At 40.0% G+C, this 14312-nt stretch overlaps 1 protein-coding gene across 1 annotated transcript in view; it reads left to right on the forward strand.

Annotated features, from left to right (window-relative positions):
• The window catches only part of ipo11 (importin 11), a 179150-nt gene that overhangs the window by 77159 nt on the left and 87679 nt on the right, over positions 1-14312 (forward strand). Inside the window, exons 21-22 of the mRNA XM_066711430.1 lie at positions 476-591; positions 3209-3285. Of these exons, the coding sequence (XP_066567527.1) occupies positions 476-591; positions 3209-3285 (193 nt within the window). The remainder of the gene's footprint in view (positions 1-475; positions 592-3208; positions 3286-14312) is intronic.

Genomic DNA, 14312 nt, shown 5'->3' on the forward strand with positions numbered 1-14312 from the left:
TCTGGTTTAGTGGTATGCCCCGATTAGGGTAGGGCTGTGGGGAACTATTTAAATGGTTAGTTTAGATCTGGAGGGAGAGGGGGCTCATACAGCTTGTGAGGCTGTGCCAGGGAGCTGGGGTTTGTGTAAATACTTTACTGTTTATTTATGTAAGCCTGGGAGTTTAGTTGTGGATTCTTCTTCTTCCTTTTTGATATCTTGTTAATAAACAAGCCCTGTTGTTTTTGCACCGACCTTCTGGTATGGACCGTCATTATTCTCCACCCACACCAGTGCCTTGCCACAGACTATCCCTTCAGTATTGGTGGTATCAAGAACAACCCCACATCTATGTATATATAAATCTATTTCTCTCATCTAGGAGTTGAATGATTTCACCAGATGTTGTGTACCAATCTGTTTTTACTGTGTTTTTTCCATGCTGCTGTTTTTTTTGTTTGTTTATCTTAATTAATGTTTTCTGTTTTAATCGTAGGGATTAGGAGCTGAAAGCATGAACCTGTATCCATTCCTATTACCAGTGATTCAGTTAAGCACAGACGTCTCCCAGCCACCACACGTCTACCTGCTAGAAGATGGGTTAGAATTATGGTATGTTATCTCTGGTTATTTTCACAACCTGCTTTGTCATGAACCTTTGAATATAAACCACCATGTGTTTAAGTGGTGACATGACCATTCCTCACTGCATATTGTAATCAATGTTCATTATACCTGGAAACAAGAATTGATTGTTGCAACTCTACTGTGCATGCTTTTTACACATTTTATATTATCTATTTCTTGGCAGACACCCTTATCCAAGGGGCGACTTGTTTACACAAGCAATTAAATGTTAATACACAAAGTAGAAATTCAAAATAAAAAGTAGCGTGTGTGAATCGGGCAGAGAGACACCAGACAAGCCGCAGAGTTCTGGATTAGCTGGAGCGGGCAGGTAGTAGTTGCAGGCAGGCCGGCCAGAAGGGAGTTGCAGTAGTCCAGGTGGGAGAGGACCAGGGACTGGACAAGCAGCTGAGTCGAGTAGTTGGTGAGGAAGGGTCGGATTCGGCGTATGTTGCTCAGGAAGAATTGGCAGGTGCGTGTCAGCGTGGTGATGTGCCGAGTGTAGGAGAGCGCAGGATCGAGGGTGGTTCCTAGGTTCTAGGAAGAGGGGGAGAGTGTTGTAGTTTTCAGTGGAATTGAGATGGAGAGATCAGCAGAAGGTGAGGGAAAGAGGAGGAGATCAGGTTTAGCATGGATGACTTTGAGGTGATTTGAGTGTGTCCAACTGCAGATACACATTAAGACATGCAAGAGGGGATGAGAGGTCAGAAGAAGGAAAAGATTGGAAGATCTGGGCACCATCTGCATAGAAATAGTAGGACAAACCATTGGATGCGGTGAGGGGCCCATAGTGTGTGTGTGTATAGAGAAACAGGAGGGGACCCAGGACAGAGCCTTGGGGCACACCTGTGGTAAAAACAACAGGTACTTAGCTAAATTAAGTGTGCCCTCTGATTCGAAGAACCGTCCTGTGCATATTAAACATTTGTACCAATAGCCAGTTATTTAAGTAAATTACTGACTTTATAGTGTAATTTATTATTCATCATACTTTAGACCTGAGAATTTTCAGACTGACTTTCCAGACAGGAAACAACTTCTGGGAAAAAAAAAACAACAAAAAAAACTTGATTTAGAGGTTTTGAGTTATTGCACCAGTTCTGGATCCCTACTTGAAGTACAATCATTTCCTCTGTCTTCTAAGTCATTTCCAATTCTTGCTCTTAAGAAACACCAGAGGTAAAGTGAACAGATTTAATACATTTCCAAATCTTTTGCCCTTATTATACATTTTCGGCTGTTTTGAGGGTGATGTGAATGTTGTCCATTTGTGTTGCTGTGATTGTTTGATTGTGGCTCGATAAGACGTAGCATCGCAGAACATACTTTCTATAATCTGTAATTTCTTTGAAAAGGACAGTTTGAAATGATGAAAGACTTAAAGTACCTTCATAGGGGCCTCATATCTTTATATCCTTGTTCTTCCCAGCTTCTTTCTGTTTCTTTGTATTTATTTATTTATTGCTCTTTGTGATGGAAGTCATTGGTTTTAGGAGGTTGCCATGGATACTAAAAGCATTTTCTTATCTTTTTTTAAGCATACATTAGAGTCATTTTATGAGCAGGTGTGTAGGAAGTAAAGGCCTTTTGGTATCTTCGTAGAAGACCCGATATTAAAGAAGACAAAGATCATAAATTGGTTCTTGCTGAGGGGAAGGAATGTGTGAAATACATTTCCATTTTTTTACTGAAAGTGAAACTTATTGCAGTAGATCATCTGAGGTGAATTCTCATGAGAAAAATGCCTTTCAAATATGATGTAGAAGAATTCAACCTTTCCAAACTATTTGAATGTTTTGGTATAAATTATAATTATCCTTATTATTTAAATAGTTTTTGTCTATTTAACTTTTTTTTTTTTTATCAGAATACAGCATAAGTATGTAAAAGTACTGCTTAGACTATAATCCTGATTACCGTGGATAAACACGTGAAGATTAATTGTCATTTTCTGCTACTTAACCAAGCCTGATTATAGCTGCATTACACTACATTATTACTTAGTTATTACTGCTGTGTTACATGATGACATGAAGATCTTCTGAGAGCTTTCCATAAACCGTGACACTGAGTGTCTTCACACAAAAGCATGTGTTCCGAGTGCCATTACAATGCCTCACATGAAAGATCTGGCATATTTTACAGAAAACGTACACAAGCTTTATAAGTAAGTACGATCCCAGTTAGGAACATAAGAAAGTGTCCAATCGAGAGGAGCCCATTCGCTCCATCGTGCTCGTTTGGTGTCCATTAATAACTAAGTGATCCGAGGATCCTATCCAGTCTGTTTTTGAATGTTCCCAAATTGTCTCTTCAGCCACATCGCTGGGGAGTTTGTTCAGATTGTGACGCCTCTCTGTGTGAAGAAGTGTCTCCTGTTTTCTGTCTTGAATGCCTTGAAGCCCAATTTCCATTTGTGTCCCCGGGTGCGTGTGTCCCTGCTGATCTGGAAAAGCTCCTCTGGTGTGATGTGGTCGATGCCTTTCATGATTTTGAAGTCATATCTGAGTATTCTTTCTGTTTTGAAACGCTTTAATTTTGTTCCTAACTGTTTTGCATATGAATGTTGAAACATGCCGCTCTGCTCTGTTCCCATTTCCAGGTTAGTGACCCTGGAGAACAGCCCCTCCATCACTCCTGAGCTCCTCAGGATCTTCCAGAACATGTCCGCCCTGCTCGGTAAGCGCTCCTGACTGCGTTTAGCACAGTTATGCTGTCCAGTGCCCTCTATTATGATTCACCCTTGACCTCTGTTCTCAGAAGCAGGCAGTTAAATTCCCTTGACAAAACATCATATGAACTTTATAATCTGTGTTACCTGGAAAAGGTGGAGCTGTTTTTAGCTCAGTAGGCTTCCTGGATGTCGCCTGCCCACACCCCCCACACCTCCTCTTTCTCCAGACAGACGGAGGAACAGAGCCTGCAGTCTCAGTACTTAATCAGATTAAAGGTCTCACTCTGCGGTGTAATATAATGTGTCACTGCTCACTTGCTGACCTAGGTCGGAAATTAACTGTAAATCACGGCCGAAGGATCTCAATAATATCAGGCTTGTCTGCGTTGTGATTTTCCCTCGGCATCGCTGCCACAGAGCTCTTAAGTGCTTACCTACCTCCCAAGACGGAGCATAGATAATTACACAAAGTGGTTTGAGGCATTATAAAACAAGCACGTTATGCGACTTGTAATGGCAAATATCATTACCCAGGAAAGCGTGATTGTGTAATTTCACCTGGAAATCTGTAGAATGATCAAGCTGTATGTATGTTGCGGACGCAGCGGTCTGATTGCAGCCACCGTCCGTCTCTAAAGGCAGGTGTGTTGTCATGATAATAAAAGTAACCCGTAGGAGAAATCGCACCGCTTTATATTGCATCAGTCACTACTCACATCACAAGTATGCACAGTCAATATTGAGTATAATATCCTCCTAAACCGTAACCTCAGAAAAACCTATTTCTCTTGTGCTCGTCTCTGCACTGCTCTTGTCTGAAGTGTTATACTGACACAAAAACCCTACAGTCTACTTAGGAAAGCAAGCATAGTTATTTATCATATCAGCCTGTGTACACAAACCAGCTATGCGTTTGGTTGGTCCCTGAATTGCTTAACTGATTTATTGTAGTAATCAGTGGATGTTAGATTTACAGTAGAACCTTTAAAGTTGAATCTACTTGTAGCTATGTAAAAGTCCCTTTTACTTTACTGTGTATTTCAATGATTATGTATATTCCATTATTCGATACACATACTATATACAGTACTATGCAAAAGTTTTAGGCAGGTGTAAATGCTGTAAAGTAAGAATGCTTTCAAAAATAGATTTATAGATTATAGATTATATTTATCAATTAACTAAATGCAAAGTGAGTGAACAGAAGAAAAATCTACATCAAATCCATATTTGGTGTGACCACCCTTTGCCTTCAAAACAGCATCAACTCTTCTAGGTTCACTTGCACACAGTATTTGAAGGAACTCGGCAGGTACGTTGGCCCAAACATCTTGGAGAACTAACCACAGTTCTTCTGTGGATTTAGGCACCTCAGCTGCTCCTCTCTCTTCGTGTAATCCCAGACAGACTCGATGATGTTGAGATCAGGGCTCTGTGGGGGCCATACCATCTCTTCCTGGACTCCTTGTTCTTCTTTACACTGAAGATAGTTCTTAATGACTGTCGCTGTATGTTTGGGGTCGTTGTTATGCTGCTGAATAAATTTGGAGCCAATCAGATGCCTCCCTGATGGTATTGCATGATGGATAAGTATCTGCCTGTACTTCTCAGCATTGAGGAGACCATTAATTCTGACCAAATCCCCAACTCCATTTGCAGAAATGCAGCCCCAAACGTGCAAGGAACCTCCACCATGCTTCACTGTTGCCTGCAGACACTCATTTGTGTACCGCTCTCCAGCCCTTCGGTGAACAAACTGCCTTCTGCTACAGCCAAATATTTCAGATTCTGACTCATCAGTCCAGAGCACCTGCTGTCGTTTTTCTGCACCCCAGTTCCTGTGTTTTGTGCATAGTTGAGTCGCTTGGCTTTGTTGCCATGTCAGAGGTATGGCTTTTTGGCCGCAAGTCTTCCATGAAGGCCACTTCTGACCAGATGTCTCCGGACAGTAGATGGGTGTACCAGGGTCCCACTGTTTTCTGCCAATTCTGAGCTGATGGCACTGCTGGACATCTTCCGATTGTGAAGGGAAGAAAGCATGATGTGTCTTTCATCTGCTGCAGTAAGTTTCCTTGGCCGACCACTGCGTCTACGGTCCTCAGCATTGTTTCTTTGTGCTTCTTCAAAAGAGCTTGGACAGCACATCTGGAAACCCCTGTATGACTTGAAATGTCTGCCTGGGAGAGACCTTGCTGATGCAGTAGAACTACCTTGTGTCTTGTTGCTGTGCTCAGTCTTGCCATGGTGTATGACTTTTGACAGTAAACTGTCTTCAGCAACTTCACCTTGTTATCTGAGTTTGGCTGTTCCTCACCCAGTTTTATTCCTCCTACACAGCTGTTTCTGTTTCAGTTAATGATTGTTTCAACCTACATATAGAATTGATGATCATTTGGTATAATTGTTTAATCATACACCTGACTATATGCCTACAAAATCCCTGACTTTGTGCAAGTGTACCTAGAAGAATTGATTGTTGTTTTGAAGGCAAAGGGTGGTCACACCAAATATGGATTTGATGTAGATTTGTCTACATTTTTTCACACCTTCCTAAAACTTTTGCACAGTACTGTATGTGGAATATATTACCTATGTATGTGTGTGTATACTTGTGCATATATACACATATTTAGGGGGAAAAGGTTTAGGTGATATTTTTTTTAAATAGCCCCAGTCCATGAGTTGCATATACTGTGTAACTGTTTATTCAATAAACTTTATTGGCATATGTTCTTATGTACTATGGCCACATGTGAATTATCTAGCTGATTTACAAAAAAAAATATTTTTCACTCCCTTTAGAGCCTGATTTATTCCAATAAACTCAATTATTTAAAACTCAATTCTAATCTACTGAAATAATTATTCTACATCTACTTAAATGATCTACATTCAGGTCACATTCCTCAAAAATATTGCATTTAAAGACATGTGGAAGAAGACTATTGCTTCTTTGTCCTAGCCAAAGGAAAGGCATGCGATTCAGACGCATCCACGGGTTAGATACCCTTAATGAAAAGTGTGAGAGCGACGTTTTAAATAGCATAGTCAGGAATTTAATGAAATTCTCTCTCCTCGGCTACATGTCCATCAAGTAAGCACACCTGTTGTAGGTTATCAGGTTCCAGTGTAAATTACTCCGTAACCCTCATAAAAATGGAGAGAGAGAAGGAAAAAATTATCAGTGGTTTTGCAGATTGACATTACTGAATTAAAATAATCCCTCAGTCATTTCAAACCAACGTCTTGCTCATATATGGTGCAAATTAGCGATATCTTTATTGAAAAATTGAAGTATGCAAAAAGAGTTCCCATAGTGAAACTTTCATTACTGAACTAATGATTATTTGAAAACTGTTAGACGGTGCAGTTTGTTATAAACAGTTGTGAACTGGAATGAAGAATGCAGCAGCGATTGTAGGCATTTTTCATTGGCAGGCTTTGTGTGTCGCTTTAGATAAAGAAACCCAATGCATCTTAGAAAATGGAAGCATTAAACTTCATAATTAAATGTCAACATATAAACTGTGTGTAAGGATAGGGTGCAGATAGATTGCCTCAGCTTTGTTAGTTTTCTACCAGCAAGTCTTCTAAGTAACAGATTCATTCAAGGGATTTGAGGATTAGTTAATTTGATAACAGACACTAATAGGTTTGATGCTTTTGGTGTTTGATTACAGTATCAGTACAGAGATAACGCAAATATGTCATCTGTAGATGTTTGTAACCTGCAAGGTTTCGTATCATAATGGAGAATGAGTAACAATGCTCTGTGGTATCGCTTCCCTACCAATTCTCTCAATGAAGGTGGGGTTAAAGGAACGACATATTGCTGCATATAAAAAATCTGGTGAGAAATGGCGACTCTTGTCATGGTGCCATTGAATGTGGGATGTATGTTTGTGCTCATTTAAATCAAATCAGGAGGGAGGAAGATAAATCTCTGTTTGCTGCATGTGTTCATGTATTACAGGCGAGTACAGCTGAAGACCGGCCCCCAGTTTGGCATTGTTTCTGCTGCCTTCTGTTGCCACCATACTCTTCCACTTTGGTTCACTGATTAGATGCCCAACCCCCCTGCTTTTCTCTGGTGTAGGTCTGGGCAAGGAACCTAGCTGGCAAGCCAGTTCCATCCATACTTGGTTGAAGTAGGGCCAGCTGTCAGCCGGCATTTTTCCCGCACGTTGCTCTTTAGAGCTCAAGTTGTTGCATTGGGCTCAAAACCTGTGGCCAAGTAGTCCCAGGTACGGTCCCCACAGAGGCCCGAATGAAGACCAGCTGGGAATGAATCGAAGCAGATGTGATCATCTTCTATCTGCATGTTTCAGAAAGTCTTCCCAGTAGATAATCACAGAGGAACAAACTTCTCTCCTCTGAGTTCCTCGAGAGGGCAGCGTCTGTGTTTGTCAAGCCAGCCTGGACTGATGGAGCAATCAGCAGAAGTGAAGAAGATTAAAGGGTATACCCTCGCTCATTTAAAGCCTGTGAACGCTTCAGTGAACGGGGGGGAGTTGTTGAGATCTAGCACCGCTGCTGCTGCTGGAAATGATTGTCAGGTTTAGAAGTGCATATCGGAAAACCCCAGAAATGTGTTTTTTGGATTAAATAATTGTTCATGAAATGTTTCTGTTCTGGTCCAGGTGCTATTGGAATCAGTGTAACCTAATATCCTCAAATCTCGAACGTGACACATTCAGATCATGCACTTTTTGTTTTTCATTATTGAAAAGACCCCTCCATGCCGTTTAGCGAGTTCTTTACTTGTCTGGGTTAAGTTTATTAGATCGTAAAATAAGAGATTTGCAATGGCAGTAATACCCCTGCCATACAGTACACTGAACACCTGAGGCCTTTTATCTTGTATTTCTTAGGGATTTGTTAACCAGGTTAGTGCTGACCGAGATTATTTTTTTTTAAGGGGTTGCTTCTCATTTACATGTTCATTGCTGGGTGGGTTTACTGAGATGCAGCGATTCGGATGCGGTATTTGAGTTGAGACCCATATCTTTCCTGGTTCCAATGTGACTCATTAAGTCAGAGATCATGCTGAGATTGTGGCAAACTTCTGTTTAATATTTGATTTTACTTCCTCTTCCAACTTTTGTTTCTATTAAAAGGAAATGTATTGAATTCAATTACAAGCATAGTTTAATACATCATTAACCTGGCTAATAATATTTAAATGTTCCTTGATGGCTAATATTTAAATTAACATGTTTAGTAATAGACTGGCGGTTTGGGAGGAATTTGCTTGTGAAAAGCAATCTTTTGTATGTAGTATAAAATCTGTACAGTAGTAGGAGACACCAAGTCAATTATTACTCATTTAAATATAACTTGTGTTGGTATGTAATTACTACTTTGTGTATAACAGGACCTTGATTAGCCTTTTTTTCCTAATTAATGTTATCATCAAGCACTAATTGACAAAAATAAATCAATAAATTTGTAACAAAAGCCACCCACCAGCTAAACGATCAAAAACACTGGTTTGATGTCACAGATAGTCCTTGGGAGTAAACCAAATGTAAGATTATAGTTTTTATGTCAAGTGATTAGCTGCTTCACTGAAGGTTGGAGGTGCAGGTGCCACTAATTAAACCTTTCGCAGTCTAATGTGACCCCTGATGAAATAAAGCCGATGGAGTCTAACCCTCTAATTACGGGTCTCGTATTGATTAAACGTCTGCTATCTTAGTTGGACCTGCTTTAACAACCCATTATCCTGGTGGTCTTCTCATGATTCCAGGACTTACGCTGATGTCAGAGATGTTGAGCGGTTGAACACTTCCTTAGTACGTGAGTAACTGGACCGTTTCTTTAGCTTGAAACCAAACAACATCTAGAATACCGAAACTTTTGTTTTTTGTTAGACCTTCCCAAAGTGAGGAAGGATGAACTTTCTGTTCGGGTTGTAAATTCATCTTCGTTAAGCGGTCAACCCGTGCTCTGAGGTAACTTCTGACCTCACTGGCACGAGGAATGGAACGTCTTGAAATGATTGATAACCATCGCCTTGATGTTATTTATTTCACCTAATACAAACATTCAAGATTCAGTGCCGTATGCCTGGGAACACGTGTGTTTGGAAAAGGCACACATGACAGTTACTATATCAGGCTGCGGCTAACTGAGCCGCCACGGCTTTAATAAAACACATTCTCCATTTTGCAGTCTGCATTTCTGAAACTGCCTTTGGTTAATCAGATTCATAGTTTTCTTGCATATGAGAATTAGTTTTAACCTTCAAGTGTTCGTATGAAGGAACATAGCAGCTCCGCACACGCCTGCACACGCACACACACACATGCACTGCCCATGTAGGTGTCAGATGTCACCTGCTGGTGACGTTGATGGCAACTTGTCTCTGAGGAAGCAAGGTTGTGGCTTCGACCTAATCTTTTAAACTGTTAAGCCGAGGCTTTCTCTCATGAGCACTGATGACTCTGAGGTGAAGGAGGAAAATATCTGCTCTATATACCTTCTACACCTTTCCAAAAATAAGTTGTTACTTGGCAACAGTGAACGAACAGTCATACTTTTCTTTTTTGTTTGCTTCAGATGTTAATACTTTATTTAAAACGACTGCCAGATCTTATAAAGCATCAAATTCCTGCATGAATTCTCACATGAAGAAAAGGCATGAATGTGAGCAGCAAGATAGATTACGTGAACAAGATGAAACCAATTCGACACCCGTGGCAATTGCTCACAGTTCAGGCACGGCTGTTTCTGCGGCGCTTCCCCTATATTCTCTCTCTTCTCTCCCCGGGTACATGTGTGCTTCATCACAGTTTATGCGTTTTAACATGCCCTGGGACACGTGCCCAAGTCCTTATCGATTCATGTTACTCCATCTCCTCACGTTCTCACCCTGCTCTCTCCTCATTTAATATATTTTCTACAAGATTTGAGGAAATGGGAATCACATCATTGACGTTGATATCAGAAGGCTTCATTTTGCTTTTACCCATCATATCCTGTAGGTTGTGTGTATAAAAGTAGGTTTTTGTGTGTGTGCAGTGTAGGTACTTTCCCGTCCTTCTGCCTTGTATCGCTTTTATGATGATTCTATGACTTCTTGACAGACAAATACAAACCTATATAAAATTATCTGGGGAAATAGTGTGTGTGTGTGTGTGTGTGTGTATGTATATATATATATATATATATAAAAAAAATACTGGCCTAGCTGATCTCTCCCAAAATATATTGCCTAGGGTAATACATTTTGCAGACAACATTATTTCTCCAGTTTCACTCAGAGATATACATTCACCTAAAGGATTATTAGGAAAACCTGTTCAATTTCTCATTAATGCAATTATCTAACCAACCAATCACATGGCAGTTGCTTCAATGCATTTAGGGGTGTGGTCCTGGTCAAGACAATCTCCTGAACTCCAAACTGAATGTCTGAATGGGAAAGACAGGTGATTTAAGCAATTTTGAGCGTGGCATGGTTGTTGGTGCCAGACGGGCCGGTCTGAGTATTTCACAATCTGCTCAGTTACTGGGATTTTCACGCACAACCATTTCTAGGGTTTACAAAGAATGGTGTGAAAAGGGAAACGCATCCAGTATGCGGCAGTCCTGTGGGCGAAAATGCCTTGTTGATGCTAGACGTCAGAGGAGAATGGGCCGACTGATTCAAGCTGTTAGAAGAGCAACTTTGACTGAAATAACCACTCGTTACAACCGAGGTATGCAGCAAAGCATTTGTGAAGCCACAACACGTACAACCTTGAGGCGGATGGGCTACAACAGCAGAAGACCCCACCCGGTACCACTCATCTCCACTACAAATAGGAAAAAGAGGCTACAATTTGCACAAGCTCACCAAAATTGGACAGTTGAAGACAGGAAAAATGTTGCCTGGTCTGATGAGTCTCCATTTCTGTTGAGACATTCAGATGGTAGAGTCAGAATTTGGCGTAAACAGAATGAGAACATGGATCCATCATGCCTTGTTACCACTGTGCAGGCTGGTGGTGGTGGTGTAATGGTGTGGGGGATGTTTTCTTGGCACACTTTAGGCCCCTTAGTGCCAATTGGGCATCGTTTAAATGCCACGGCCTACCTGAGCATTGTTTCTGACCATGTCCATCCCTTTATGACCACCATGTACCCATCCTCTGATGGCTACTTCCAGCAGGATAATGCACCATGTCACAAAGGTCGAATAATTTCAAATTGGTTTCTTGAACATGACAATGAGTTCACTGTACTAAACTGGCCCCCACAGTCACCAGATCTCAACCCAATAGAGCATCTTTGGGATGTGGTGGAACGGGAGCTTCGTGCCCTGGATGTGCATCCCACAAATCTCCATCAACTGCAAGATGCTATCCTATCAATATGGACCAACATTTCTAAAGAATGCTTTCAGCACCTTGTTGAATCAATGCCACGTAGAATTAAGGCAGTTCTGAAGGCGAAAGGGGGTCAAACACAGTATTAGTATGGTGTTCCTAATAATCCTTTAGGTGAGTGTATACACTATATCTAGTGTGTGTGGACATCTACCCACTTGCCTGAATAGAAAAGTATTTGATCACTGCATACTACCTGTGCTCACTTATGACTATGAAACCTGGTCACTAAATGCAAAAAAAGTATACAGAAACTGCGGACGACTCAAAGGAGCACGCAAAGATGCGGAAAGACAACATCGAGTGAGAATATTAAAATGGCAATGAAGAACACATTGCAAGAAGAACAGATCATAGAGGGACAAAGGAAGCTATTGAATGGATCCCGAGAGAAGACAAGCACATAGAAGATGGGTAGATTAAATCATACACTTTGCAGGTGTGATGTAGAAAAGCAAGTGCAAACATCTTGGGGAGCCTTCATCCAGCAGGGTCGATATGGATCGATATGGGTTGATGGTGTTGAGATAATGTAAAATAGGTATATATGAAGTAAGAAGGAATAGCTGTTTTCAAGCAGGGCCAATATTTAATTGCAAGCGTATGATCAGGTTCCTGGCATTTGAAAGTCTTTTGACACATTTTGAAATTTAGATAACATAAAATTATATTAATAACTACATGTAAGGAAACCGCAGGTCATTTGGACCGCTAATGAAGCCCTTCCCAGCGTGCACACTTCTGTATTGCTGACCATCCACACGCGTTCCCTTGGCATAACCAGAAATACTTGAAAGATCCACTTTAATTTATTTTAAAGGTGAAATTTAAATCTAAAAGTTGAAGCATGGGGCGAGAGCTTGGCTTTTGTTCTTACACTTTGGGTTTTGCTTCATTGTGCTTATGCATTGAAGAGATCGCCTGCAGCTAACATTAGGTTTTAGTCCTGTGTATAATTATGGAATTGGTAAATGCAATATTATTTTAATGTAAAATTTTAGTTTTGCCGCAGTGTGAGGAACCAAAGTAACTTTCTAGAGATTTCTTTTCAGATTCCAATGGAAATTTCATGAATTTGTTTCCCTTTTGTTACAATCTGAAACTTCCAGTACTTTATGCTTTTAAATTCATTTGAAGTCATTAAAACTCTGACTTTTCTACGGATTTGCTTTTATTGGATTATTTGAAACTCTTAATGGAAGAACAGCACAGGCAATTGTTTCACATTATTCTCCCATGCCGTTCTCCTGTGTATTCTGGTATTGTAATGTGTGACTTTGAAAGCTGCCTTTGGATTGACATTTTGTTCTGCCCAATATGTAAAAGTCAGCATGGTATAATTTGTCGGCGTACAATTAAATTGTCAGGTTTATACGGCCTGCTATAACTTGCCTTTTCATAATGAACCTTCTCCCAAATTACTGCTGAGGTGGAGGTGTATCTGTGAGTCTAAATTAAAGCACTGCTGGTTTCTTTTTCCATGAAAGACTCAATAATATTAAAATAATTATTCAAATGTATTTGTATTGTTATACTCTAAGTATTGAAACATGTTTTCCTCTGTGACATGAGCATATTTCAGACGAACTATGCTTGAGATTACTACTCATTGATAGAGATGCAGAGTAGAAGTAAAGTACAATCCAAAATTAGTGGTATTAAAATTACAAAGCGGACAGTTCACTTCAGTATTCTTTATTTCATCAGTATATTTTCGAGAGCTTTTGTTTATCTCAGGAGGAAGTTTCAGTGTCCTACATAGAAACTGCCTTGAAAGCAAATTGTGTCGTTTTTAATTGCTAAATATCTTTAGAGATGTGGTAACTCGTGGAATGATTACAATCTTAAATTTTATACTATGAAATGATTTAACCATCCAGTCATGTATCAGTAGTCAAATCGTGTATTAATTATGGTATAAAAATGCACTGGAAGAAAATTAGCTTTTTTTTATGCTACTTTAATAATCAAGAGCATTATCTTAGATGCTAAAGAAATTATAGTGAGGAAACTAAAGTTATTTACTGGAATCTTCACAATTACAAATTGAGTCACATGTCTATTGTCAATGCTGGATAATGTGTCTGCTTGTTTGTGTGTATATAATATTAATGAAACTGCTGCTAGTGTTGCAATATCAAATCTTAAATTAAATGCGCGGTACATCTAGGAATAAGTAAACATTTGCCATAATACTCATCTTGTTGTTTTCCGGGGATTTTTCCTCCTTCACTTAATGGCATGTTTTGCTACTTTGTTGTTGTTGCCGCATGTGGCACCCTGTGGCTAAAATCAATCGCAACCGTATTCCTCATTAAGGGATCTAACACTATATACAGCTCTGCTTCTGACCTACCTCTAGCTGTTGCAAGATATCCTGGTGTACACTTTGGTTTTGGGCACATTTACAGACTTCTTGCGTTGGATAATAATGACTGATTTAACCTGAGAATCTTTCCTCAGGCGGCGCTACTGTGTCAGCAAGTTGTGTTTGTCATTATTCATTTTCACAGTTTACATCCAGCATACAACATTTGTAACATAAATTACATACTGTAATAGAATATGCGTTAAAATATTCACCAACTATATATATATATATTTGAAGAAATGCCCAGTCATGCATATGGTGTGGAACAAATTCCACCCAGTCTTTTACT

Source organism: Amia ocellicauda, chromosome 8 (genome assembly GCF_036373705.1).
Source record: "Amia ocellicauda isolate fAmiCal2 chromosome 8, fAmiCal2.hap1, whole genome shotgun sequence".
Lineage (NCBI taxonomy): Eukaryota > Metazoa > Chordata > Actinopteri > Amiiformes > Amiidae > Amia > Amia ocellicauda.